The sequence below is a fragment of the Heliangelus exortis genome, chromosome 2, assembly GCF_036169615.1.
Source record: "Heliangelus exortis chromosome 2, bHelExo1.hap1, whole genome shotgun sequence".
NCBI classification, from domain to species: domain Eukaryota; kingdom Metazoa; phylum Chordata; class Aves; order Apodiformes; family Trochilidae; genus Heliangelus; species Heliangelus exortis.
The window spans coordinates 11378677-11404364 of NC_092423.1; the positions used below are offsets into that span (position 1 = coordinate 11378677).

The 25688-nt window shown below is 38.3% G+C and overlaps 1 protein-coding gene across 5 annotated transcripts in view; it reads right to left on the reverse strand.

Moving 5' to 3' along the window:
* Positions 1–5025: 5025 nt before the first annotated feature.
* LARP4B (La ribonucleoprotein 4B) overlaps positions 5026–25688 on the reverse strand; it is a 53306-nt gene continuing 32643 nt past the window's right edge. For all 5 annotated transcript variants that reach the window (XM_071734778.1, XM_071734777.1, XM_071734780.1 and 2 more), the window contains 12 exons: positions 24781–24917; positions 24008–24111; positions 22387–22497; positions 21841–21894; positions 21317–21526; positions 18457–18563; positions 17708–17962; positions 16186–16231; positions 13344–13508; positions 10228–10352; positions 9468–9579; positions 5026–8912 (listed from right to left, as the gene is read on the reverse strand). In XM_071734778.1, coding sequence (XP_071590879.1) covers positions 8631–8912; positions 9468–9579; positions 10228–10352; positions 13344–13508; positions 16186–16231; positions 17708–17962; positions 18457–18563; positions 21317–21526; positions 21841–21894; positions 22387–22497; positions 24008–24111; positions 24781–24917 — 1708 coding nt within the window. In that variant the 3' untranslated portion in view covers positions 5026–8630. The remainder of the gene's footprint in view (positions 8913–9467; positions 9580–10227; positions 10353–13343; positions 13509–16185; positions 16232–17707; positions 17963–18456; positions 18564–21316; positions 21527–21840; positions 21895–22386; positions 22498–24007; positions 24112–24780; positions 24918–25688) is intronic.

Sequence of the window (25688 nt, forward strand, 5' to 3'; positions counted from 1 at the left end):
AAAAACCATGCTTCCCCTGCACTTTCCTTTGGTTCCATTTACTACACAGTACCTTCTATCTATTTTTAACCTGACCTAACCTTACAGAAATTAAATCAAGCCAGAAAACACTTAGATGTTCCAGGAAATGCTATCAAACACCTGATGCTGGTTATGGAGTGCACCATTCATGCTGCTGTATCATTGCCCATGGCCTGAGAACATAAAGGCAAATGTGCCCTCTCACATGCCCAGGATGTGCTCTGAGAACTTGGAAGCTACAGGCAGATCCCCATCTAATTCAAGTATCACATCCCACTAGCAAGAGTCTCCAACTGCTTGATATTTATTTACTAATGAATGTGGCAGATCCCATGTGCTGCCAGAAAACACCAGCATCTTCTGCCAATCCATGGTCCTGCCTCTCCAGGGTATTGTTTTACCTTCCCTGTGCTTCTAAAAAACAATTAAAAGAACAATTATGGTAACTTTTGCAAAATGGTCAACAGGCAGAATTTGGGCTAGTTGCACAAGTAACTCAGTTTCCCTTTTTACATGCAAGGGGAACAATTGGGTGGAATTTGGGGAAATGTTATTAAGAATTGTTACCATTTTCAGTAGAAATTTAAGTCCTTACTGGACATTTGATTTTGTTGCTTATCAAGCTGTTTGCTCTTCAGAAGATTCCACCTCATCATAGACTGCTACTGGCTTTGGTTAACAAAATGCATCAAATATGAACTACTTATTCACAGCATGGCGAGAAACAAACCCCTCACGTTGACAACTGCCTGCTGGTAAGCCAGAGCAAAGGAGCCAAACTTCTCTGAGGGGCTCTGCTTGAAGAACTTACAGTGGCTCTCACTGGGGATTGGATTATTCAGTGAACAGGATGATCTGAATTTTTCTGTCAATAGCTAAGGCAGAAGAAGACTTCCTCCCTTCCCAGCTAGCAACAGGATCACAAAGTCCCAGACTGGTTTGAATTGATAGGAACATTTCAAAGTATGGGCAGGCAAAGCAGGTGGAGTGGGGTCTGGGGAGAACTGAAGTATCTCCAGGGACAGAGACCCTACAACCTTCCTGGGCAACCAGTGCCAGTGTTAAATCACTCTTAAAGCAAAAAACCCAGGAGTTTCTTCTGCCTGAACAGAATTCCCTGTTTCAATTTTGCCCCCTGCCTTTTCTCCTCTCACTGGGCACAACTGTGAAGAGGGGCTCCAGCATCTTCACTCCTCACCAGGTATTGGTCCCCACAGGAACATCTCCCTGAGCTGCCCCAGCCCCAAGAGCCTCCCCTGCTGTGCCTGAAGTGTGCTGGGTGCTGTTTGCCCAACTTGCCAAGTCCAGCTCCACTGAACTTCCCTACCTTCCCATTCAGGATCCACCTGTGGTGCCTCTATCCTCTCTCCCACATCAGCACTAAAACCCAGTTCCAAGCTTATCTCATCCTTTTGCATTCAATGTACATTAAACCTGGCACCTAACTTCCAGGTATCCAACACAGTGCTGCTGCTCTTCCAGGCTTGGATGAAAGCCTGGATGAAGACACAGGATGGCACTAATGCTTCCCCAGCATGGCTGAGCTTAGGACTCCAGGAGAAGAACCAAATCAAATGGTAAGTAAAATAGAAAGTTTTCATTCTAGCAGGATTTGCAATCAAGGAAGCATTTGATTGCCAGTCCAAGCAAACAAATCACTTGAGCAAATTGGTCACTTCAGTCTCTACTCTCTGAATCCACATGTATCTCCAGCACTTATCTGCCATAGCTTCAAGGCAGGCATCTCCCCTCACTGCCACCCTGACTCATACCAGAGAAGATGGAGTTAACATTTGCCAGAGTCTAGGAAGCACATAGGTTACACCAAACATAGAAATGAAAAACTTCCTATCAGACAAACCCAACACCAGCTACAAACATTCCAAGATAAAGCATGCTCTTTGTTGTATTCATTATAGTCTGGGAGCCTAGACACCAGGAACTGACACAAAGACAATCCTCCTCAGAGTACTAAATTTTCCTTAGCAAGGAGGACAAAAGACTCCCAGGCTCCTGCAAACAAATGTTTCAAAATGCTGAGCCTATTGTGTTTTTGGAAATAGGTGTGATGCTTAGGAACAGGGATCAACAGCTGCCATCTCCACCATTGATGCAGCTCTCAAGAATGAGACCACTGAATCATCAGAGAGAAGGAGAACATTTCAGGAGAGAAGAAGTGACTAAAACTCTTATACATCCTATTCCTAAAGGGAAACAAGATGGAAATCCCACTCCTTGCAGAGGAAATAGTGCAGGCCAGGCTTGCCACAGACATGGTACATCCCTGAGAAGTGTCACTTAGGAAAAAGATCTTCCCCAGGATCTCCAACCCTGTTCCTCCCCCCCCTCCCCCATAGCATGTCCCCCCCTGCCACCCTCCTGGGTCCCATCCCACATCTCCCTCTTGCACAGGGCTGGCTCCATGGCACCAGCTGCATCCTAGGCCTGAGCTGAGTAAGTTGAAGTCAGGGACAAAAAGCAGGAGTGACAAAGGTTTTTCACACGTGCTACAGCCTATGACCTGCAGCTCCTGGAAAAGGACTGGAGACAGTCAAATAAGTGAGACCTGATAACTGCATCCACTTGTTCTGCTGGGGCCACCATCTCATGCTGGACAGAGAGCATACATATGACTGACTAATTCTGCAAGACACTGGAGACATTTTATTAGGTACCCGTGGTTCCATCCATGTGAATTTCATAGAGATTTCCAGCTTTGGTGTATTTTCCAACTCTAAATTAATCCATTTATCCTTCCTTCCTCAGAGCATCCGTAGCCATGGTAGATTTACTGCTCTGCAGACAACCATACAGAAATGGGATGTAAAGCTATCAGGCTGCAGGATGGTTTCCACACCATCATGCAGAACCCAAGTACACAAAGCAACCTGCTCTTCAAACTGATGAGAATTTTTAGGGGGTGATTTTATCTTAGGACTCCCTCTCTCCAGCTCACAGAAGAGCGAGCTGCTCCCACTGCAGCAGTGACAGGACAGTGCACAAAGCCTTATGACAGTCTGTCACCAGGGGACAGATTTAGCACAATTAATAGCCTGCATGCAAGGATAATTAAAAAGGGCTAACGCAAAAACCAGATCCTTTCTCCTCTTCTCCCTCCTGTGAAAATAAGGATCAAAAATGCCCAAGCCTGAGGAGTTGTGCCACATTCACCTGGCTACACCTAAGCCACGACCCTTCTATTTGTCACAAGCCAATTGCTCTGACAAGTGCAAGACTGTCCCTGCCAGGGCCATGCCAGTCTCCTCTGAGCATTGGCTGCTCCTGCCCCTTCCTCCATTCTGCTGGTGGCACAACAGCTTCTGACTTACTGAAAAAAACAAACCACCCTCTTTCTTGGTTACTTTCCAGACAGGTCAGTGTGTTGATGTGAAGGAGCAAACAAAGGACATGGGACAGTTCAGGCAGGGCAGGCTCTTCACAGCATCTTTTGCTCACTTGGCACACCAGCAACAGCATCCCATGCACCACTGGAATCAGAGTCTGTCTGATCAGCTCAAGCTGGACACTGAATTATATGGCAGCAATGTGTCTGTGATGAGAGGGGATGTTGCAGTAACTGAGCAACCGTAAGCAGGTGGCACCAGGGCACTATTGCCACCCCAGAGATTGTTCTCTCAAAACCAGAGGTGGATTGAGCACATTACTTCCACCTCTAAACCACCAAAACTTGAAATTCAATCACTTCCCTGACTCAAGCAGTGGCATTCATAAAAGCCTGGCCATGATAATCAAAAGAATATGGGGCTTTAACTTCCAGAGGTTTGTGAAGTAAAAGCACAATAGAAAACTTAAAACATCAAAAACTTTTTTCTAAAGAGACCTTTGGATCGAAGTGCAATGAGTCCGATTCTGAGACACTGAGTAATCTCTGACTACTCAGTTGTGTGTAATCTTCCATATTTGCTCTTTCTCCTTGTGTCCAAGACAAAATTAAACAATTTGTTCAATGTAAGCATTGTTGCAGCCATCACCAAACATCACTGCATATTGGGGAAGACCAGCACAAAGAGGTACATGGCCCAAACTCGTTGCTTGAACAAGTAAATCCATAATTTCTTCCAAAGCTGAGGTAGCCCTGAAAAATCCCACTAAGATTATTGGCAACATTGCTGAAAATTTTCCTATGCATTTTTCATGGTAACTGGAAACAGAGTTCCAGGGGCAGAACAGGATCCTCCATGGTGAAGTGAAACCTGGTCATCTTCAACTACCTATAATCCACCATCAAAACTTGATTTAACTGACAGACTGAGCCTACCATGGACAAACCTGCAGTGCCCAGCCTAATGGACACAAAGCAGGAGGCAGCCTGACCTGTCCAGAAGCCTAAAAAATATCCACAGCCCAAAGAATAAAACCCCCAATACTTCCCAAATGCTTTTAGAACACAGCTGCTTATGCCCATTGTTAAATTTGGTCAGATCTACCTGAATGAGACTAACTTGGGGGGCAAAAAAAAAAAAAAAGGGGGCTGACAGTATTTCCAGTGAGAATATCCCAGAAACTCTTCGTTCCTAGAGTGACCAGGACAACCTCTAAAACTAAATAAAGCCAAAACCAGTCCCAGGACATCTCCATATTCAAGAGCCATGCAGCCAGAGCACTAACCCAAACTTCAAAATCTCCAATCCACATTTAAGACCAAGTCATTTGAGGAAACAACTAATGGAGATTACAGCCTCTAATAAACAAAACATTCACATCAACATTTTGTGGCTTTTTTGTTTTGTTGTTTTTTTTTAAAAAAAAGTTAACCAGATTCCTTACAGACAGATATTGCTCCCTCAGAGTTCTATTACAGGTGTTCTTGCTCCTGCTATACAGTCTTAGGTGATGGTTAGAGCAGCTTTGCTGAACAGTAAAGCAAGCAAAGATCATATTTCCCCCCACAAGTCAGAAAAAGAATTTCCAAAACTGGGAGCGAAAGACAAAAGGTAATGAAAAATACTGCTAGAGAAAGGTTTAATTAAAAAAAATCAGGAATTCAACAGTGCCTAAATCTTTATTTTTCATAACCTACATATTTTTTTTTCAAATTAGACAGTTTTACATTTTATGACACAAAAGGAAACTTAAATTACTGATAGTTTACATGTAAGCTTGATTCCAGTCTTAATGGAAGAAGAACAAAAACAAAAACCCTCAAGAAGGCTCCCATATTACACTTCTATTTCATGAGTTGGCAGCTGTTAGGTCTCCTTAGAAATCTTCGATTGTCTGCTGCTATTAGTGTAACAGGTTACAAAGCACATAGAAACCCCTAACTGGAGCTGGCTGGAGGAGATACAGAGATAGGTGTGCACCAGTACACTCAGCTGCTGCTTGTGATACACTGCACCATTCTCACACCAGGGCCTTTCGATGCCAACTGCTGAAATCTTTGAAGGATAACACAGCAACATAAAAAATTTGCCACGGTTCACAGATTTCTAAGTGGTAAATGACAGTGCCATGGTGGGGGACTGATCTGAAATGACAGCAAGTTTTCAAAGAAACCTTTGTTGGTTTTTTTTCGAATCCTGGAAGAATCTCAGATCCCATTTTGACTTGTTTTCAAAATGAAAAGCATCACCACATAATCCCACAAGGTAAAACATCAATTTTAATTACTGTATCCCTGCACCTTTAACTCAGCTACTGCTTTTGGGAGGTTTTTCATTTTAAAACCCACATTTTAATCTCTTTATGTATCGTAGCAACAGTCTGCATGCAATTTCACAACTATACTCCAAAAACTCCATTTTGTCATCGAGTGAAAAAAAAATAATCTCAAATTAAAATGCAGTTAAGTTGTACATTACACAGCTATTTGGCATGTCACTTGTTTTCTTAAAAAAAAAAAATAAATATCTATAAAACCACATCAGAGAAAGGTTTGAACTTCTGAAACAACAGACTGTTGCTAGGTAAGCAGTAATTACAGTGTAGTGACCTAGCACAAATGGCAGCAGAATACATTAGAACAGCACAACACATCCTGCTGGTCTTGATACATCACCTTGGGTACCACTTGAGTATCATGACTGACTGCACAGAGTCACTGTAAGGAACCACTTATGATGGTTTGCAGCTGGTAAGCCCCTCAACTTGCAGCAGACAAACAAAATGAATCATATAGCTGGCCTAAACCATACACAAATCTAGCTACCATTTTCACTGCCACTGGGGAAAGGAGAAATGTATTAAAAATCCAATGACAGAACTAGTCGAGCAGTTTTGGTGATGTCAGAGTCCTATCTCCTCCCACAGCAATCACAAAGTGCGCTTTTTAAACAAGAAAAAAAACCAAAAACAAAACAGATTCCAGCGTGCCCTACTTCAACCAATTCTGCAGCATACAACAGGCTGGATTTAAAAGGTCAACTATTTTACCAATTGATGCTTGTAACAGGAAATTTAAGGAGTCAACTTCTATAGTTATTTTACAGTTCTATGAATCATACACTAAGGAAATCACTGATACTCCTGAAAGCAGACAAGTAGGCTTCAGTGTCAATTTTTTTAGCAGTCTGAAATTTTTTTCCAATTAAATCCGATTTTATTAATGACTTGAAATTACAGTTTGACTGCTGAAATTCACTATTTACAATGCAGAACAGTTGAACTGGTTAAATTGCTCGTTTTTTAAGAGGGACATAGGAAAACATCTGAGGGCTTTCAAATAAGACTTCCATTCCATTTCCCTTTTGCAGTGAAGAGGCAGAGTCAGTTCAGCACACCAGAATAAAATAAGAAAAAGGAAAAACCAACAAATTAAAGTAATATTCAAACCACAACATTTAGTTTATCTACATCCAGCTCAACAGCAACATTTATAATATCAATAATTTTTATCAGATTTTTTCTTTAGGGTACCTTTTTATATGTTCTGATTATTTACAACTGTACAAGCAAAGCACACACTTCCAAGTGCACATATTTAATACAGTATTGACTATTTGCATTTACAGGTTTTTCAACAATCTGAAAAAGATCAACTGTTTAAGATCTTTAAGGTATATTACAAAAACTGCTGCTAGTTCCTGTACTACAGTATGTTTACCCAGTAAGACCAGTGACAATAGATACATACTGTAACTGAGTAATTCTGTATTCCACTCATGCTAACCCTCCACGGGGTCAGACCTCATTAACTCTAAGCTGTCTTGTACAAAAGTTAAGGCAAAGTCATTTTCAAGTTTAAATAAAATTCAAGTCTTTAAATATTGGATGGAAATAATTCTTTAAAAAAACCAGTTGTTTAAATAAACATTTTTGTGGAATAAACTGTACTGTCATAGTCAGCAGGAATGAGTTTTGTCTGAAATTCCTGCAGTTTAAACACTTAAAGAAAAACTTTAGGCATTTTAAAACAAAAATAATTTATATTCAACTTTATTAGAAACTTGCTAATTTAGTGCATCCTTGTCCTTCAGAAAGCGCATCACTTCTAAAGTAAATAAATGTGAGAAACCTCATCCCAGAGGTAAATATCAGGGATCTCTTCCTCCACCACACAAAACAAACACCATTATCTCACGTCTTGAAAAAATTTAAATCCATCTGCCAATGCTTGTAGTTACAGGAAGACGTCAGCTCGAGGCTGACTGAGATATGAACTCTTTCAAAGAGCACTTGGGGCAGAGTTTAAAAAAAAAAAAAAAAAGTCTACACAGAGCACAGGGGTAACCAGAACATACAGCGCTGACTCAGTTAACTCCCTTACAAGCACAGGGAAGCTAAGGTTATCACAAGAAGGCTACAGTGCTTTCTCCTGATAACATCCACTAACAGGCTTCACCACCATAGAAGCTCACAGACTTAATTCTTTCTATTCACAATGTGCTTTGTATTTGCAAATTATAACATCACTTTTATTCTGGAGTGAGAAGATGGTTACTTGCTTGCAGTAAGCCAAAAAAGGAAGTATTTTAGAGAGACTGCTATGGTGCTCCGTAGGATTCATTCTGTGTGTGCAAAACATCAAAAAAAAGATCAATTTTTTTAAAAAACGCTAGAAACAACTACTTGTTTAACCTAAAAGTGCAAGTTCATTTGCTGACACATAGTACAGCAGCCCAATAAAAAAAATCAAGGTCGCATACTAATTTGTAAAATATATCTACTTCCTTGCACTCTACGCACTAGCTGCCGTTATCAGTCTTTTGGACACTTTAGATATGTACTTGCAGACCAGTTTATTAAAAATATTGCAGCAGCACATTTCTGCTTAACAGTTTAGAAAAATCTCACTATACAGAGCTTGCACTCACACAGCCAGAGAGAGGCTTAATAAAAAGTTGATTTTTTTTTTTTAAAGACAAATATTTTACATCTTGAAAAAAATAATCACACTAAGCTTCACCTCCAATTAAGCACCAACCTAAATGTAAGGTTTAGAACAACTATCCAGAAATATCCAGAAAAAATAGAATGCTTGTTCAAGAGGGAAAAAAGTATTTCACAGAAAAATAACCTGCAGGCATTGTTATATGCCTAGTATCACTGCAAGCTCCTAACCAGCAACTCATTCTCAGGTATCTTAGTGGGAACATGGGTTTAATTTGTGGGAAGCAGAACTCTTTTTGAATCCCTCCCAGATGTTAGTTTCACTGAGGAGATTTTGGAGGGGTATTCTGTTCTTTATTTAAGCGTTTGCCAACAGCTGGAGGGGACGATCTGCGTCCTGACTGTCTCCTCTGGTCTTTGGGTTGTCCAGGGTGTGACTTTGCAGGAGGAGGTTCTCTGTTTTTCTCTATTGTTTCTGTGGGTTTTCTTTCTTCTTTCCCACACGCTACAGTGGTTGGCTTCTGTTCCTTCTGGGGTTGCAACGTAGGAGGATCCTTAGTTGTTCTCTGACAAATTTCTGCATAACTTGGTTTTCGCAGTTCCTGTGAAAACAAAAGCAAACAGGACGGCAGAATTAAACAAAGCATCTTGAAGAAAAATAATTTACTGCTGTGAACAGAAGAGGCCCTCTTGTTCCCAAAGACTGCTGCACTAAAATATGCAAATAAGGGCTTGAGCATGAGGTTTACAGAAGCTGCACAGATAAGGTTCAAGACAAGGTAAAATGCAGAACACTACACCAGAAAAACAGGGTACAGTGATAGGGTGAAATAGTTCTGATCCAAGCAAACTGAAACAGCTGAAAGACTATGAATGCTCTGATTTTTAAATAGCAACATATTTATTTAATGCTTCTACCCCAAAGATACTACCAAGAAGAGAATTCAGGTAAAGAGCTATTAATTGCCAAGTTATCTGGAACACTTTTGCACTGTTAATTGTGTAATTGTATCATGCCAGTAATCATAAGTCTCCCCAACACACAAACTTAAGGATGATGGGCGATTAAGCCATTCTGGGTAGCAACAGAAGCAATATTTTGTTAAATGCATCAAGCTGGATCATTAAGAGAAAAGTGAAGTAATAAGGTCACTTACTATGGCAGCCCCATTGACTTGTACCGATTTACATGCAGTACTGAGTGTGGAAGAAGAAAGCCTTTCTGTACTCTGTGTCTCTCTCGGCTGTTTATCCACAACCTTGGAGTCCCTGTAAGCATCCAGCAGGAAGCACAGCTCATGAAAAGTGAAACTACAGGATAGGTGGTTGATCTAATAATGAGGCTAAAACTTTTGGGTATGACTGCAACAAGTTATAGCTGTAATTTCCCTAGCACATTGTGACTAATATTGCACTAAAAAATGCTATGAAATACTAAAGAAAGATTTTCCTGTGGAAATTGACAGTACCTGTAATTTGTGATTTTCTGATAGCATTTGGTTATTCAGTTTACTCCTATTACTCAAAAACCTCAGCTTGATTTGCAGGTTCCAAATAAGTCTTTTATTACATGAACAACAGTCCTGTCCACAGGATGGTGGGTTTACTCTATACCCTTCAAAGCTATCTAAATACAAGACAGCAAGTTATTCAATAAACTTTTCAACACTTCCAGACACTAAAACACAATACCAAACTTTTGTTTACTGAACACCTATTATGACTGAATCACCATTAGGATAATGCTCAGAAATAAAGTTTTATTGCCTTTACTACAAGTGAAATGTGCAAAATATAATTTCTTTCATAAAGATTTTAATGCCTATTTGCAGTGTTCCACCTAGCCTTCTGATGAGAAAGAAAAATGCAAATGTAATTCAAGGCAGAATCAATACAGCTGTGTAATTAAGTGCTTACTCAGAAGACTGGGATGGCGAAGGGGACCTCTCAAACGTCCTGGGCGGTGTAGAAGAAACTGGCAACAATGGCTCTCGAGGAATTCCTGATGGAACAGTGTTTGTACTTGCATCCACATTAATGTTCTGAAGGAGGAAAAAAAAGGCACAGAAGGACAATCATAATATCCAGTTAATATGGTTTGCCTGAAAATTAACACAATTGGGGAAATAGTTTACAAGTTGATTTGTAAGGATAAGTAACTATAGGGAGATAGAGGATCCAATCCATACAGTTTAACAAGAAAGGTTTTTTCTTTGCTATTATTTAGAAACACAACGAAATAACACACTGCAGTTTTTTCCTAAAAAGCTGGAAACTTAGTTCCCTTTGAGACATGTCTAGATGACAAAAAAACACTTCTTTCAGCCTGGGAATATTGCATCTGCTGGTGACTTAGCAGGCTTGGCATTGCTTCCCGTAACCCCAGTCATCCTATTAAGGGAAAATTATCCTAGACTTATGCACTAAGAACTGCCTTCTTCAAAGATGTGACTTCATTATCCCCATAGCTGGTGCTAAAAATCCTAACCTTAAAAAAAAAAAGTTTTTCCAGACTATGTTATGGCCATCATTTAAAAGCTCCTTCCTTATGTTGTAGTGGGATTTGCTATCAAGCAACATAGGATTTTTCCATAGTCAGAAGGCTCTGCTTGTCCCAAGTGATACTCTGTTTCTAGATAAAGGCCAAAGAGGTTTAACATGCAGGCATGAATTTTAATTGTCACAAAATAAGAGAAAGATGTGTTTCTGACACGTCTAATTATTCTGTTTCTTTCAAAAAGTAGTATTTTCTTTATACTGTTTCTGACCTGAATAGATTCTGGTAAGCAGAAGGGAAAGTAATAAGAGAACACAAACACAGAAGGAATGAGAGCCACCCCTTTCACACAGCAATCATGATTCACACAGCATAACACATAAGATTCCTATGGTCTCTTGGGAAAAAAAAAAAAAAAAAGGTATTTGATTATACTGTTTTAATATATACAGGCAGCACAGATCATTGGAGTAGATTCAAGCCTAGTACTTTTACTCCAAGTAAAAACAAAATGTGGATATTTAGAAGTAAAATAACTCCTATCATTTTACTCACTATAATAATGTGTGCAAAGGCTTGAAATAGAAGGTTGCTCAGCATTCTGGCTCAAGTTCATCAAAACTTGTACGTGGGTAAGTGTGAATAGCTTCAAGCAAGGCAGACATGCAAGTGCTGTTCCCAGGCCAAAACACTCAGCCCCTGATCTGACAGCACTACCCTTTCCTTGTTAGGAAAGGTGGGATGATTAACACCTGCCATTCCCCAGAACTACAGCAAGAAAAAGCATCACAAAGCAAAGAGGATCAAGATACGAGGCTCGGATAACAACTGCTGGAAATGACACAAAATAAGCTTGCTCGACTTCTTGCCCACCTACAGCACCCCATAACTCTACTTCACCACTTTGTAAGTACATCAGCTGACACAAAACTATGTTGAGATCAAGGTGAAAAGCTACCTGTATACATTGGCAAGATTCGAACATTAACTCAAACACCTTTGTAGTGGAACACAAACACTCCTTGGAGCCAGCTGCTGTTATCTTATTCCTTATGAACGCCAACAAGGAAAGGCAGCAAAATTCCTTTATTCCACACAATGGTACAGAGTAACTCATGCAAGCCAGAAAAAGAAATTGGGAAATCAAAGGAGACTTTTTTAATGGGACACTGCATTGCACTATCACAAATATGTAGTGCCTCTACAGGGCAAAAGTGTAATTCTTCACAGTAAGTACAGTCCAAATCAACTACTAGAATTGCAATGGGATAAGCAATGGATTTTCAGCTGCAGTGTCAACAGCAAGTACTGGAATTATATTTTAAAACCTAACATATGACAGACAAAAACCACTTCAAAATTAAATACAGAGGGATAAAATAATTTAAACATAGATAGAGCTTGTCCAACAAACTACCATCTGGAGTACTGGCTGACAGTAAGTTAAACATAGCTCTTATCATGGCACTGACCTCCACATCGCCCCTAAATGCAGCCCTGCAAAGTAGCTGTCTGTCTTACCACTTGAAGGATATAGAATAGCTTTTCTGTGGAACCACTGCTTTGGGTGCAGGCAGCCCTGCTGCTTCCTCTTTCCTTTAGCAACAAATATCCTCCCTACCCACCTTTGTTACATGAGCACCAAAGAAACCACTTCTGTAACAGTGATTTTAGAGATGAATCACAAGAAAGAGGTTTTGGTGTTTCATCAGGTTGATTCACACTGCTATATCCAGGGGTTAACTTCATCAGTTGTGGTGCAGTTAGAATAACACCAGTTAACATGAGAGCTAGCAGCAGAAAAACCAACCAAAATACAACACAGCAATACAGACTTCCATAGCCTAGGCTGCTGGATAGTGCACAGGGTTATACAAGACCTGATGGAGGAGAATATACCATCAACTCACATATGGCATGGTAGAAACAGTTCTAAGAATGAAACCTATGACCAGCTACTGAACATTAATTTTCAACTGCATCTCTACTACATCTAGAAAGCAGTGGATGCCAACTCATTCTGGTATATTTTTATCTTTCCAAGAAACACAAGACAATGCTGGGATCCAGATGGTTTTGGTAACAGTTCTTGATCAGCTATGATGCCTAGTGTAGTAAGATTATGTAGTCAGTTTCTTTATATTTCAGTGCTTAGAAGTCTGTCACTTCAAAGTGTTTTATATACAACTCAGAAGTCTGACCTTCAAACAGGAGGAAAAAATCACCACATTTTTCACCTCAGTCTATCAAAAAGCCTGAAGCAATCATGAACAGCAAAGGAATTTTTGAATCTCTTGCTATTATCATCTACTTATATTGGCACTCATATACCACACCTTTTCAAAGAGAATAACCAACAAATTCTAAGATGGAAGTGAAAAAGGCAGCTGCACATAATTTGACAGCTGTTTTTTAAAAATAATTTCTTGGTACCCATGTAAAACCACAAGTTTTTCTACGTAAAAACCACCAAATGTGACAACAAGCAATATGCAACTCTTGGGCTTCCAAGGCAAAAGGAACACTGGCTACTCACTCTTTCTTTTGACGTTCCTATTACCACACTGGACAGTCTGTTTTCAAAGAGGTCTTCAGTCTTTAAATTGCCAGCAGCCCCAGGTAATGGAGGAAAGCTAGATAAACCCAATTCAAAGCTAGGAGATGGAGGTTTTGGGGGTGGTGGAGACTGTGTTTGGCCTCTCTGGAACAGAAATAACACATGGAGGTTACTGCACTGGATGACAAAGGACAAATTCGGCACTCTAACCTATACTTTGCATTTAATTTACATTTGTGAAGCCCTAGAGACCTCTCCCCCACCCCATCTCCCAAAAAACACAGTACTGAGGAAGAGATTCTTTAATTTTCCACTGTTGCCATTAAAATATTTAACTGTTATTTAAATGGAATGGCAGAAGCATCCTTAAAAATTCCATATGCATAAACTTTAGTGATGCTGGTATGGTAAGTCTTCTTGCTGACCCTTTCTTCAGGATGGACACTTACAATGACATGGAAAGGAAACCAGACTGGTTTAGGTATCAACAATACACTGAATACATCCATTTATGTGCAGTAAGTAGCATTCTAAATCAAAAACAGGAGTCAACATTAATTCCTTTTGTAATATACTGTAACTGAAGTTACCCATTAACTTCATCTACATCATATAAACAAAGAAGTAACTGTGTGAGAACAATGCCTCTGGACAGGAAGAAAGGTGTTGCCTTATTGGGTTTTTCCCTTCCTTCTCATAAAGAGCAATAGATACAAACTATGCCTGAGATCTTCTAACAAGCTACTTTTGGTCAAAAGAAATGTATGTCAAGAGGGAAGCAGGGAAAGAATAGAGGTAAGAATGACTGCTACTGACCCAGCACTACCCTCCAGAACAGTTTAAGATTGCTAGAGCAATCGAGAATGCAAACCTCCAAAACCAGAAGTCAGATGACCTGTCAATGGTCATGGAGAGACAACACTTATCCAGCTGAAACTACAAGAGGAAAAGAAGAAATAGCTCCCACCCCTATCTTTTTTGTTGTTGTTGTTGCTTTATTGTGGTGTGGGTTTTTTTGGTTTGGTTTTTTTTTAAGAAAAGTTCTTCAAATCACAGCACTTAGTTTTCTTAAATGGGACTGAAGTAATTGACTATATGCAATAGATAATTCTTTCATATTTGGTACAAAAATTTTAACTTAAACAGATGAGTTCTTAAAAAAAACAGCATAGTAAGGGATAAGTAGCATTAACTTCTTGAATTCATGAGACCATTGAGAACTTATAGGGATTTTAAGCTGCCAACTGCATAAACTTTTTCAAGTCAATTTGCTATGACAAACTGAATAATTGCATTATGGTTATAGCCTCAGATAGAAGCTGATCAAAAACGTTAATGCTCTCTCATGCAAGCATACAAACTAATTTTTCCTTAAAAAAAAAAAGTTATCATTCCATTCAAATACAACTAGTTGTAGCAATACCCTGTGTACACTATCACTACAACATCACACAATAAACAGAATCCTGTATTCAATGATTTCCACACTCTAAAAGGGTAATTTTAATTTTTTACTTCAGAGTATGCTCCTTCCCAGTGTACACAGCTGTGGCTGTGCTCCAGCCTTCACCTCTGTTCAAACTGCATCACTAAACAGTACAGGCTGAAGATCCATGGGCTGAAGGAACCTGGCTGCACAGGCTGCAATTAAAGCCTGCTGCTGAGAGAAGGCAATGGGGCCCCTGAAGAGCCACATCAACCAGTTTTTATTTGAAGTTAAAGTAACCTTTTAAGTCAACTTAAAAGGAGCCTCTCTGCTTAGTAAGTGTCCAAGGTAATCCCTTCTCTCCAGTCACTCATACACCCCACCTGTACTACTGTTCTTTCACAGACAGAAAAAATGTTTATAGGAAAACAGTCTCCAAATTCAAGCAGCTTTCAAAGTGCAAAAGAAAGAAGTTTTGAGAACTGTCCATGTAATCTGATCTCACTGAGCTTTGAGAAGTTTGACAAGAACTAGAAGTAACCAAAGGGAAGGAACCACTTTATGCTTTCCAAACCTTGAGGCTCCTTTAAGTGCCCTAAGGCTGCTCCCCAGCAGGAGCCACAAATACAATGATTCCAGCCCTTTAAGAAAGCGTTCTGGCTCATGCAGTAGGGTTACTTTGCAACTGGGACGTGAGGAAATAATTTAGTTCAATTTCATGAACATGACATAGGTGGCAAAAATGAATCACGAAGAAGTGTCTGGTTTTATCAAATCCAACCTTAAGTCCTATAATAAGGACAACCAACAAGCAACCCACGACTTTTTAATTTTTTTTTTAAATCTACACAATTTACAGCCTAGTCCAGCTTTTAAGTGTCGAGACTATTTAGGTATTCACCTTGAATTTAAGTTAAGCAAAACTGTTGTATTTCAATAGTGTTAGCATAAACTTACTAAGTGGTACTTGGAGAGGCATTTAAGGAACAGAACTGACCACTTAGTAACTAATAACCCCGGTAGGTGTTATGATACATGGATTGATAAGTGTTATTTGACATGTACTTGAACAATTAAGTATTTTTTTAAATTTTGGCATCCCTATTTAGCTCTCCCTGATTGTTAACACTGCAATGTGTGACAAGGGAACACTAAACTGGAGATTTTTTGCAAATGTAAAGAGGAATTTTAACCTTTTCTTGACTTCTACACTAATGGACAATCTCTGGTATCCAAATGTAGTAAACTCATGTGACTAATGAGCTACTGTCTTCAGTCAACTGTGACACACAACTGATTGTGCAATAACTTGTCTCACCTGCTACTCCACATAATATCCACATTACTGCCTTGTTACCCTATTTTTATTATAGAAGAATACAATCAAACACTCACTGTAAACTTGTCCTCCCTTTTCTTCCGGTAGCCATATGAGTTTTTCCTATGAGAAAAAAAGCAGTTATCAAAACCTTGTCTATAAATGAATGGAAGGCATTTGGTGAAAACAGGGGAAAAAAAAAAAAAAATCAGGTTACTACTCATTCATCTTCATTCTAGACAGGTTAATAAAAAAAAATGTCTTAAGGAAGAATTTCTAACAAGCCCTCATTAAAATAAAGGTATGGATCTTACGCAAATTGGCATAAGAATACACTGGCTACAGATAATTTCTTCATTAAAAGCACCTCAGTGCCTATTATATATAAGGCTTAGACAAAACATTTCAATATCCAAAGTAAAGGGTTTAGGTTTTTTGTTTTGATGCCTACTCAACTTTTGAAATGTGGCTATTTTTACTTCAAGTATAGCCCCTCTGTATCATTTTCAGTACTTCTTCCCCAACCCTGCTTCTGGTAAAGCCCCTAAAAGCAAGAGCTTAAAATTTGCAACACCTTTAAATCAATTTTAATTTATATTTCAAGTTTTTTGTTTGAATTCTAATATTCTAAGTGTATTCAAAAGATCAGAATATAAATCTAACTACCATTCATCTACCTATTTTTAATCTATAATTTGAGCAATCTGATTTCCTATTTAATCAAACTTGCATCCACTAGTTAAGACTACAATTGGGCAAATTAGATTTAGAAAAGTATTACAATCCTTACATGAAATCCCCACTTCATTTTGCAACAATACAGCATAAGTCTAATATAGGATGAGTTAATCTTCCAACTCAGTAAGTCACTCAAACTGTGATTTACTTGGACACAAACACAGACATCATTAAGCAAAGCTACACAGTACCTTTGTAAAGCACTTACCAGAACTACTGAAAACATTTCAATAAGCCAGCCATATTCTCACATTAATACTGGTGCCACCAATTTTCAGCTCCCCAACTGGTGTTTGTTTTGTGGTTTCTTTTTTGTTCTTTTATTGCTTTTTTTAACACTTCATAACAATAGTTGTTTTACTGGCCTGTAATCCTTTTTCCTCCCTCTCCATGCCAATCCATCGTCTTTGTTGTTCTAAATGTCTAATTTGGGCAGAATTTGGGTCTTTCAGCTGAAAATATTAACAGTGAACACTACCAGTACAGTTTTCAGTGCACAATCTATCATGCTGAAGAATGGAAGGGGCAGAACTGCTTCATTAAGTCAAACAAATAATATGTAAAAACTTTCTCAGAAGAGATAAAGAAAGGATGTAGGATTTGATTTTATGGCTGTAAACTGTTTCAACAGTTGCCATTAGCAATTTTCATTTAGCAGGAAAGTATGCAAGTCCACTTTGCATTTCTTCTATATTTAGCACTTTCTCTGAAGTACTTTCCAAGATTTTAGCTTTGAGGGAAGGCAATTTCAGTTTAAAATAGTAACAAGAACAGTACTAGTACCACGCCTCTTTACTGAAAGAAGTGGTTTAGAAGCAGCAGTGCCAGGTTGTTCAGAGGACAACTGGAGATTACACTCACCTTCCTCTACCCAATCCAGGAGAGGTGTCAACACTGGTCTGCTCCATCCGTCCAGTTCCCACTTCCCTCTTGGTGTAGCTCGTGGTCGCATTCTGCATCCGTGTCCTGTTTTGTCCCGGCTGCCGCGTCTGTGGGCTCCTGACGCCATTGATTAAACGATCAGCAGAAAAGTTGAATATTGTAGGACTGTCTAGAAGCCCAGGTCCCCTTTCTGCACTGGGTATTGTATGTCGTATATGAGACTTGCTAGGATTCCTACAAATTCAAAAGTCATTTCAACATACGTACTATGAGCGATCTTCTGAATTCTTTGTATAGTCTTAGGCGTCAGAAGAAGCAAGATCTTCACTCCTTTATTGTATATTTTGTTTGTTTAAGAATGATAAACATTCATTTTACAGGACACGTGAATTTTAAAATTAACCTTTCCACTGACTATTTTCAACAATGGCTTTACTGATAGCTGCTTGAAACTGAAAATACTATATGAATAATTCTACTGATCACATGCCATCTTTCAGAGTACTTCATCTGAATACCCTAAATCAGAACAGACTTTCCCAGCTTTCAGGCAGTCCATTTACATTTAGAAACAGTACATTCTTTAACAATAGCACTGCCATCTGCCCTTTGGCCTCCCTTAACCTTGCACTAGGTTCAATTCCACAAGTATTTTCAAGTTAGATGCTAAAATAGGCAGATTTCAACCCCACATATCAGACACATACTGTTAAGTTGGTTTAACTTGCCTGTTCCTGGGAGGATATTGTCTGAGTGTAGTCAGCGGAGAAGCAGCAGGCTTGAAGGTTGGAGATGTGAACCCATTGATAAATCCAGCACTTGGAAATGGTGTTACCTAAAGAACATATTTCATGCTCAATTATAAACAATCTTAGTACTATTTTTCCTTAACACCATATTTTATGTCATTCTACACAGGGTAGAACTTAAAAGATTGCCTCAAACTGCAATAGAGCATTTGCAAAGTACCTTGTAATCAACATTCAAAATACTGGGTTTTTTTGAGAAGACAACCACAACATGAGTTCTGATACAGGTTCTGATCACTTGTTAGGAGGACTGAAAAACATTGAGCCAAAATTCTTGGCTGTAAGTTAATTCATACTTCTCTGCTTCACACCATACTATGCATAACTTCAGAGTAAAAAAATACTTCTTCAGAGTCTAAACTACACAGCCTGTAATTTTCTTATAATTTGTATGTAAACCTCCCCCAAAAAGAAAAATCTTTTTAATACCTCATTCTAGATATCTTCCATGTGACACCTAATAAAAACCTAGAGAATAAGTGGATGTTAAATGAAGCAAATTCTACCAGCTTGTATTCTAGGTGTGAAATCCTATCTCATTGCCCAAAGAAGCAACACAACCAAAATATTTTTATGATGTGGTTGTATATCAGTGTCTTGTATTAACAAGATCTCAAAATCTGGAGCATGTTGATGGTAATTTCTCCAACATCACTAGCACACTTTATCCCCCTTTTTAATTTTTTTTAAATGTCTGACTGAGTTTCATTCAGATGCTATACTGCTAGCAAGAGCAAATGCTTGCTTGTTTTCTCCCCTTGAAAAGTACTAAAAAGCAGAGCATTAAGACTTCTATGTTGTAGTCTTCCTACCCTTAAGTAAAGGATGAGAAACATCTGGGACTAAGACTGCTGCCTATAAAGGTAGATACCTTTAAGCTTGCCTACCTTTCTTGCAGAAGTTAAAGCAAATCACTAACCAATGGAGAAAAAAATTTAACACCAAAGCTGTCATGCCAGCCTACTATTAGCCTAATGTAGCATGCATGACAGCAAATGCTACCTCAGATTCCCAAAAAGGGCATTAGGAGTATAATAAAGCTATTTTAGCAACAAAGTTTCCTCAAAATACTGCTTTGAAATGCTTTCTGCTTTAATAGTTACAAATTTATCACTAAAATTCAGCCAAAGCTGGTAAGCAACTACAGAATCTAAATAATGAAGACATTGAAATAAAAACAAGTTTAACTCATTGCTTAAAGGGACACAATATTCACCTCTTCTTTCTTTGCAAGGATGGGCTGTATTTCTGGAGGGAAGAAATGTAATTTTCATTACCCAGTAATATCAAAAGCATGAATCATACTGCTCCTACAGAAGTCACCTGGTTCATCAAAACTACACCTGTTGGTAGGGAGTTTCTGTTGCTGTTGTTTGGGTGTGTTTTTACAAACATAACACACTACATCTTTCTAGTACCTGATGAAGAAGTAAGTAGCTTCTGAATTTTGAGGACATGTGTTGCCATACTCTAGTTTCAGAACTAAAACTGTATGCCCACACTCCTGGGTGTGCTTAACCTCAAATGAGGGATGAGGCAAAACACTTGTTACTGTTTATGCAGAAGCAGAACAGGAAAGAAGCTTCTGCTGCATGAAATCTGTCTCATGAAAACTCTTCCTGTGTCATTGCTCCTTGTGGTCCCTGTTCCCCTCATAAGAAATCTCTATTCATATATAGCTCTTTCTATAAGGGCTTCAAGAAACATCATACTATATTGATGTGCACAAAATAAGCTACCCAAGGGCAATATGCTGCAAAACAGTGGGAGGCAAAGCTCTGTCAGTTAATTTTCTGTTTTCCTATGAAACATACGAGATCTTTAACCCTGGCAAACTTGTAATGTCCTCTGCCAAAGGCTGGGACAGTAAGCTTTCTGAAAAAAAAAAGTTCTATGATGACATAAGGCAGGTAAACATTATGCTGTGCTTGAACCTGTGGCTAATTAATCTACATCTTCTGCACTAGTGAGATCCAACTACTGTGCAATTGTCAGTTTATCTAGAGAAAGAATCACATGCTGCTTAATAAGGTGGCTTTCTCCTGGAATAAAATTGTTCACTGTTCACAGGGTCTCCTCTGCATTCTTCTTGCCCCTTAAAACATCTTCCCCTGCAGGGGCTCTGGCTACTTTCCCTGTGTGTGAAATGTTTAGTACACCAACTTTTTAATTAGCTGCTGTTCAATACACAGGAAGTTTGCTCAAAGACACTTCAAATCCTCTGCCAAAAAAACCTCTAAAAAGCTTCTAATTTTCAGCACTGCTACCAGCCAGTTTCTTTTAGCTGCAAGTAGAGAGGCATTTACAAGGGGAGAAACAGGTCCATGCGGGACAACTTTAGTCTGACAACCAGTTATTAAAAAAAAAAACTATACTCATATTAGCTTTTGCAGGACATAAAGGGGGTCAAGGTAATTCTGAAGGGACTGCCACAATTCTGAAGCAGCATTGCAGGATGCAGCAGATGTCCTGTTAGAGTACAATAAGTACTTCTTACTACAACCCTAGCTCTAAGGCTTACTAATAGCCACTTTAGCAAAATTTTTTAAAATTACGTGATTTTTTTATTAGTAAAAGTAATTTCTTTTTATTGCCGAAAAAGATACTACTTTTGCATAAACTATATTTTACTTTAAGATGCTGAATAGGGCAATAGCTTGTTAACCTAGAACTTAGTCTCTTAATCTTCCAGCAGGAAAATAAGTTATCCTTATTTATCTGATTCCATTAAGTTTATTCAGTTCATATCAGAATGCTTTAATGCAATGCTTTTACTTACCAATGAGGGGTCAAGGTAGCTGTGTGTGGCTGACCAGGCCTGTGGGCCAATTAAGCTGTACAATGGAAACTGCTGATGGGGACTGTATACTGGAGGTAAGTAGAAGGATGTGGTGTAGCGCTGCTGCGTGTAGAGGTTCATATCCAGAGGTCTATATCCATTCTTTGGCAAAAATGTATTTATAGCTATTGCCTTTGCTTTTATCCTTGCCTGCAAAGGAGATGAGGTTATTTATTACAGTAGCCCCTTAAAATAAATCAGGATCTTTCAAACTAGAAGCTCTCAAAGTTTTACTGGACACTGCTTTCTCCTTCCCAGCTGGCCAGATGCTGGGCTGGATTAACCACTGCCAGAAAGGAGGGAAAGGAAAAATAAAATGGCATGTGCTACATTTCAAAACCCACCTTCAGGTAAAATATCAACTAAGATTGGAGCACTTAAAATTTACACTAGAAAAGACAGTGAGCCTCACAGAACCCAGAACACACACACATGCCCTGAAAAACCTGTAAACCTTTACTTACCTTAATTGGTTTCCCTTGGAAAGTTTTCACTTCTTCTCTAAGATATCTGTAAGCCTTTAAAAGAATAATTATAAAATTTGTCAAATATAATTTAAAGTTTTGACAGCAGGCTAAGGTGAGCAATAATTCTTGAAGTGTCTGCTAATGTTGTGCTCTAGAAATCACTCATGTAATCTGTATTCAGCAATACTTGTCATGGCAGAAATGTTTCAGCAGCATTAAAACAAAATTTTCTGTCTTATGATTGAAGCATTTCAATGTGTCATCTAAAATATCAATGTTCTTCATATGAAAAATTATAGCTTTGTCCAGAAAGCTAGGATATATGAACAAGATAAAACTCTAACAGGGCACTGTAAGACAGACATTTAATGGCACTGGTAACTGGACATTAGCTAGAGGGAAGTGTTACTGGTTTCAGAGGTTTAGATGTTTTTCTTTTTAAATTGTTACACATTTATAATACAGTTTACAGCCCATGAATCCACACTCATCTTACCCTTGTTTAGTGTTATATTCTAAAATGCTTCAAAAAAATAACATTACCTGCTGTGCATCAGCTTCAGATTCAAACGTGATGAACCAATTGTCATTATAGGCAAACTCACAGTTGATAAACTTAGGCAAATTATCTCCTTTGAACAGTGCTTCTACCTCCTAAGGAAAGTGGTTTTGGTAAGAAGGGAGAGAAAAGAGTAGGAGGAAAAAAAAAGAGGATAGAAGAAAATATCAATTTAAAGTGCAGAACTCTGGAACACCAGGTAAGATAGATAAAAAGCACTGCCAGGCTTACAAAACAGAACTGAGAACTTCAGAACACCTGCAGGATGCCCCTGCTAACTAGAATGAATTTGAACAAGCATATTCTAAGGCCACACTGTAAGTAGTAGTTGCCTGCTCCTTTTTAATCAGGGGAAATAGTTATATAGGCCATACTGACACACTTATATTTGGCATCAAGTGCAGCAAAATTCCTATTTTTCCCACAGTCTACAAAACCATGGAGCCAGAAGAAAACCTGTGTATGCTGCATGGTATAGGAGAATCCTGTCCTTTCAGCAGAGAGCTGGAGAAAAATCAATCAGCTAGTTTTGAGAGGCAAAAAAGGACACTGGACTTTTAACCCATTTGTATATTTTTTGTCACAGAGCTGAGGGAAGCACCATCAAAAAGCAATGCAACTTGGGAAGCCTTACAGCATTTTTTAACTTTGCTGCTTAAATAAAGCCAGACCATGCTATGACAGAAAATGTATCCTATTAGGCTTAAGCCTAGATTTTCCAGTTTAGCAAATTTAAGGACATAATATATAAAACTCTTTATTTCCCAAAGAGCTGGTCTGAAATAAACTCTTCAGAACTTTGTTGTTGTTAAGCATTTAAGAGTGACCACTCAGTCAATATATTGAACCTGACAAACTCTGATTTTTCATCTGCAATACTTTTAATTTTCATACAAAGAGTGTCAAGAAAAACAAATTTTTCAGTATCTTTATTCTTCCTTGTAAAATTAAAAGGGCAAATTAAAATACCTCTCCACCATCAAGAATCTGTGCCTTCTCCTTTTTAAAAATTCAAGATGGTTTTATCTATGGTTTAAGTGTTTCAATAGTCTTTCCATTTGTCATAGTTGCAGCTACAGAGTTGCACTGAATAGATTTTAAAGAATCAAGTTGTTCACTCTTACACTCATTCCACAAGCTATTGGGAGATCCTTAGTGCTTTGCTGACACCTCTAGCTTCAGCATTAAGGAAATGTTTGCAAAGCTTTAAGTACTTTACTGAACAAGCTTTAAGGAGCAGCAGCAGCATTTTCCATTCTAGGATTTACCTCCCCTCATCTTCATTTGCTATTTATCCAAGGGGCTGAGCACTAAGTACATATGGATAAGCTGGAGTTCAAGAAAATTATGGTATCTCTACCAAACACAGCATTGTCAACTTTCTGCTCTCTGCAGAGCTGCAGCTCTTAACAGTCTTCTTATGAGGAACATGCTTCTATTGAATATATTTACTGTCCAAACACATGCAATAAACAAAGGTTTAGAATTATTGTTAGAAAACAGCTAAGCATGCACTAAAAATGTGACATGCTTATTGAAATCTAGAAAAAAAATCTTCTAAATTCTAAGGGAAAAGCATTCTTTACTGAACAATTAAATACTTACTTCAATGGGGGTAGATTCAGGTACTTCACGCAAAATCACAATACAGCGATTCTGATTTGGCCTAACTTTTTCTCCCTTCTCATCCACTTGGACTAAAGGCAATGCTAAGAGTGAAAAGAAAAAATATACTTTAGTTGTCAGGAATAATAGCTTCGCACTTGGGGAAGATTCAGTTTTACAGTGCAATTTTTTTTTTTTTTGTGCTAAACTTAAAATATTTTTGAACATTAATAAACAAGCAGATGATGACTGAGGACACTTTCAGAAAAACTGAAGAGACATGTTCCTTAAAGCCTCCACACTCTTCTCACTCTTCCAGACTAGGAAATTATAATTAAATAACTTTTGCTTCTAAGGCACATCTTGCTTCTTAGTTTTGTGGTACGATCCGAAAGCTTTTTCTGAGAATTTAAACTCACATTATTCTCCCTCAAAAGTGAAATAGCTTTGATAAACCTGCAGTTCTATAGTTGTGATGGGCTAAACTAGAAGGTGCTTGCCCTACTTCATGCTTCACAGAATCACAGAACTGTCAGAGTTGGAAGGGACCTCTAGAGATCATCTAGCCCAACTCTCACTAAAGCAGGATCACCTAGAGCACATTACACAGGACTGCATCTAGGAGAGCTTTGAATAAAAGAATAACATTTTAAAAGAAAAAGGATGATATTTTATTGTAATACAGAAAAAAAGGAGGAGAAATTGAAAATCTGGATTAACACTCCTACAGCAATGATCAAAATGCTTTCTAGCCTTGAAAGGGTTTCACTTACATCTCAGCACTTCAACAATCAAATCCATATCAGTACTGAGTTTCTTGACATGATCAAGGTTTGCTACTGTCATTATTGGCACATACTGATCACTGTCCATCTGTGATATAAGGTACATGTCACTGGCAAGATTTTCTCTGTAGGGAGAGAAAAAAAAAAAAATGGGTAAATGTCACAGATGTAACTTTTGCCAATATTTCAGACAAAAACTCATCACATAACAGAAGGCAAATTGCTCAACTAAATTTGTTTTCAGCATTTTCACCAACTACCCAGTCCATTCATCTACTATATTTCACTTCCTAGAAAACATGAAAATATCTTTTCTCCTTCACCAGTAGTACTGACATCTCTACACAACTCCCCCACAAATGTGTATTACTGTTACAAGTTCATTACTTCAAATGACCACTGACTGTAACTGGTTATGCAGAAGTATACAGATTAGAAATTGTTCCAGGTTAAGACATGTGTTGAGGATGTTTTTTATCTAGACACAAGTACTAAGAATAATTAAGTACAAGCAAACTGCTCTGATGATCTTGCATCAGTCTGTACTGGAGCGTGTATGATTTAGAGACCTTAATTTATATTTTTAATTTTTTGCATTGATCATTAAAATAGAAAGGACTTTACAGATGCACATACAAAATTCTGGTTTGTATCAATGCAAATTTAAAAATTATAAGCTTAAACAAAGCTTACAAAATTGCTTGAGATAGTCTATTTTAATTTACAAAAAAAAAAAAAAAAGCTAAAATCTCATCTGATCTATAATTTTAACTACTCTCCCTTTAAAACAATACACTGGCTAATTTGTTTCATGCCCAGAAGTTTCATGCAATCTTTAAAAGGTACACATCAATACAATACTGTGGAATTTATGCATTACTTCCCCAAAAATCTCC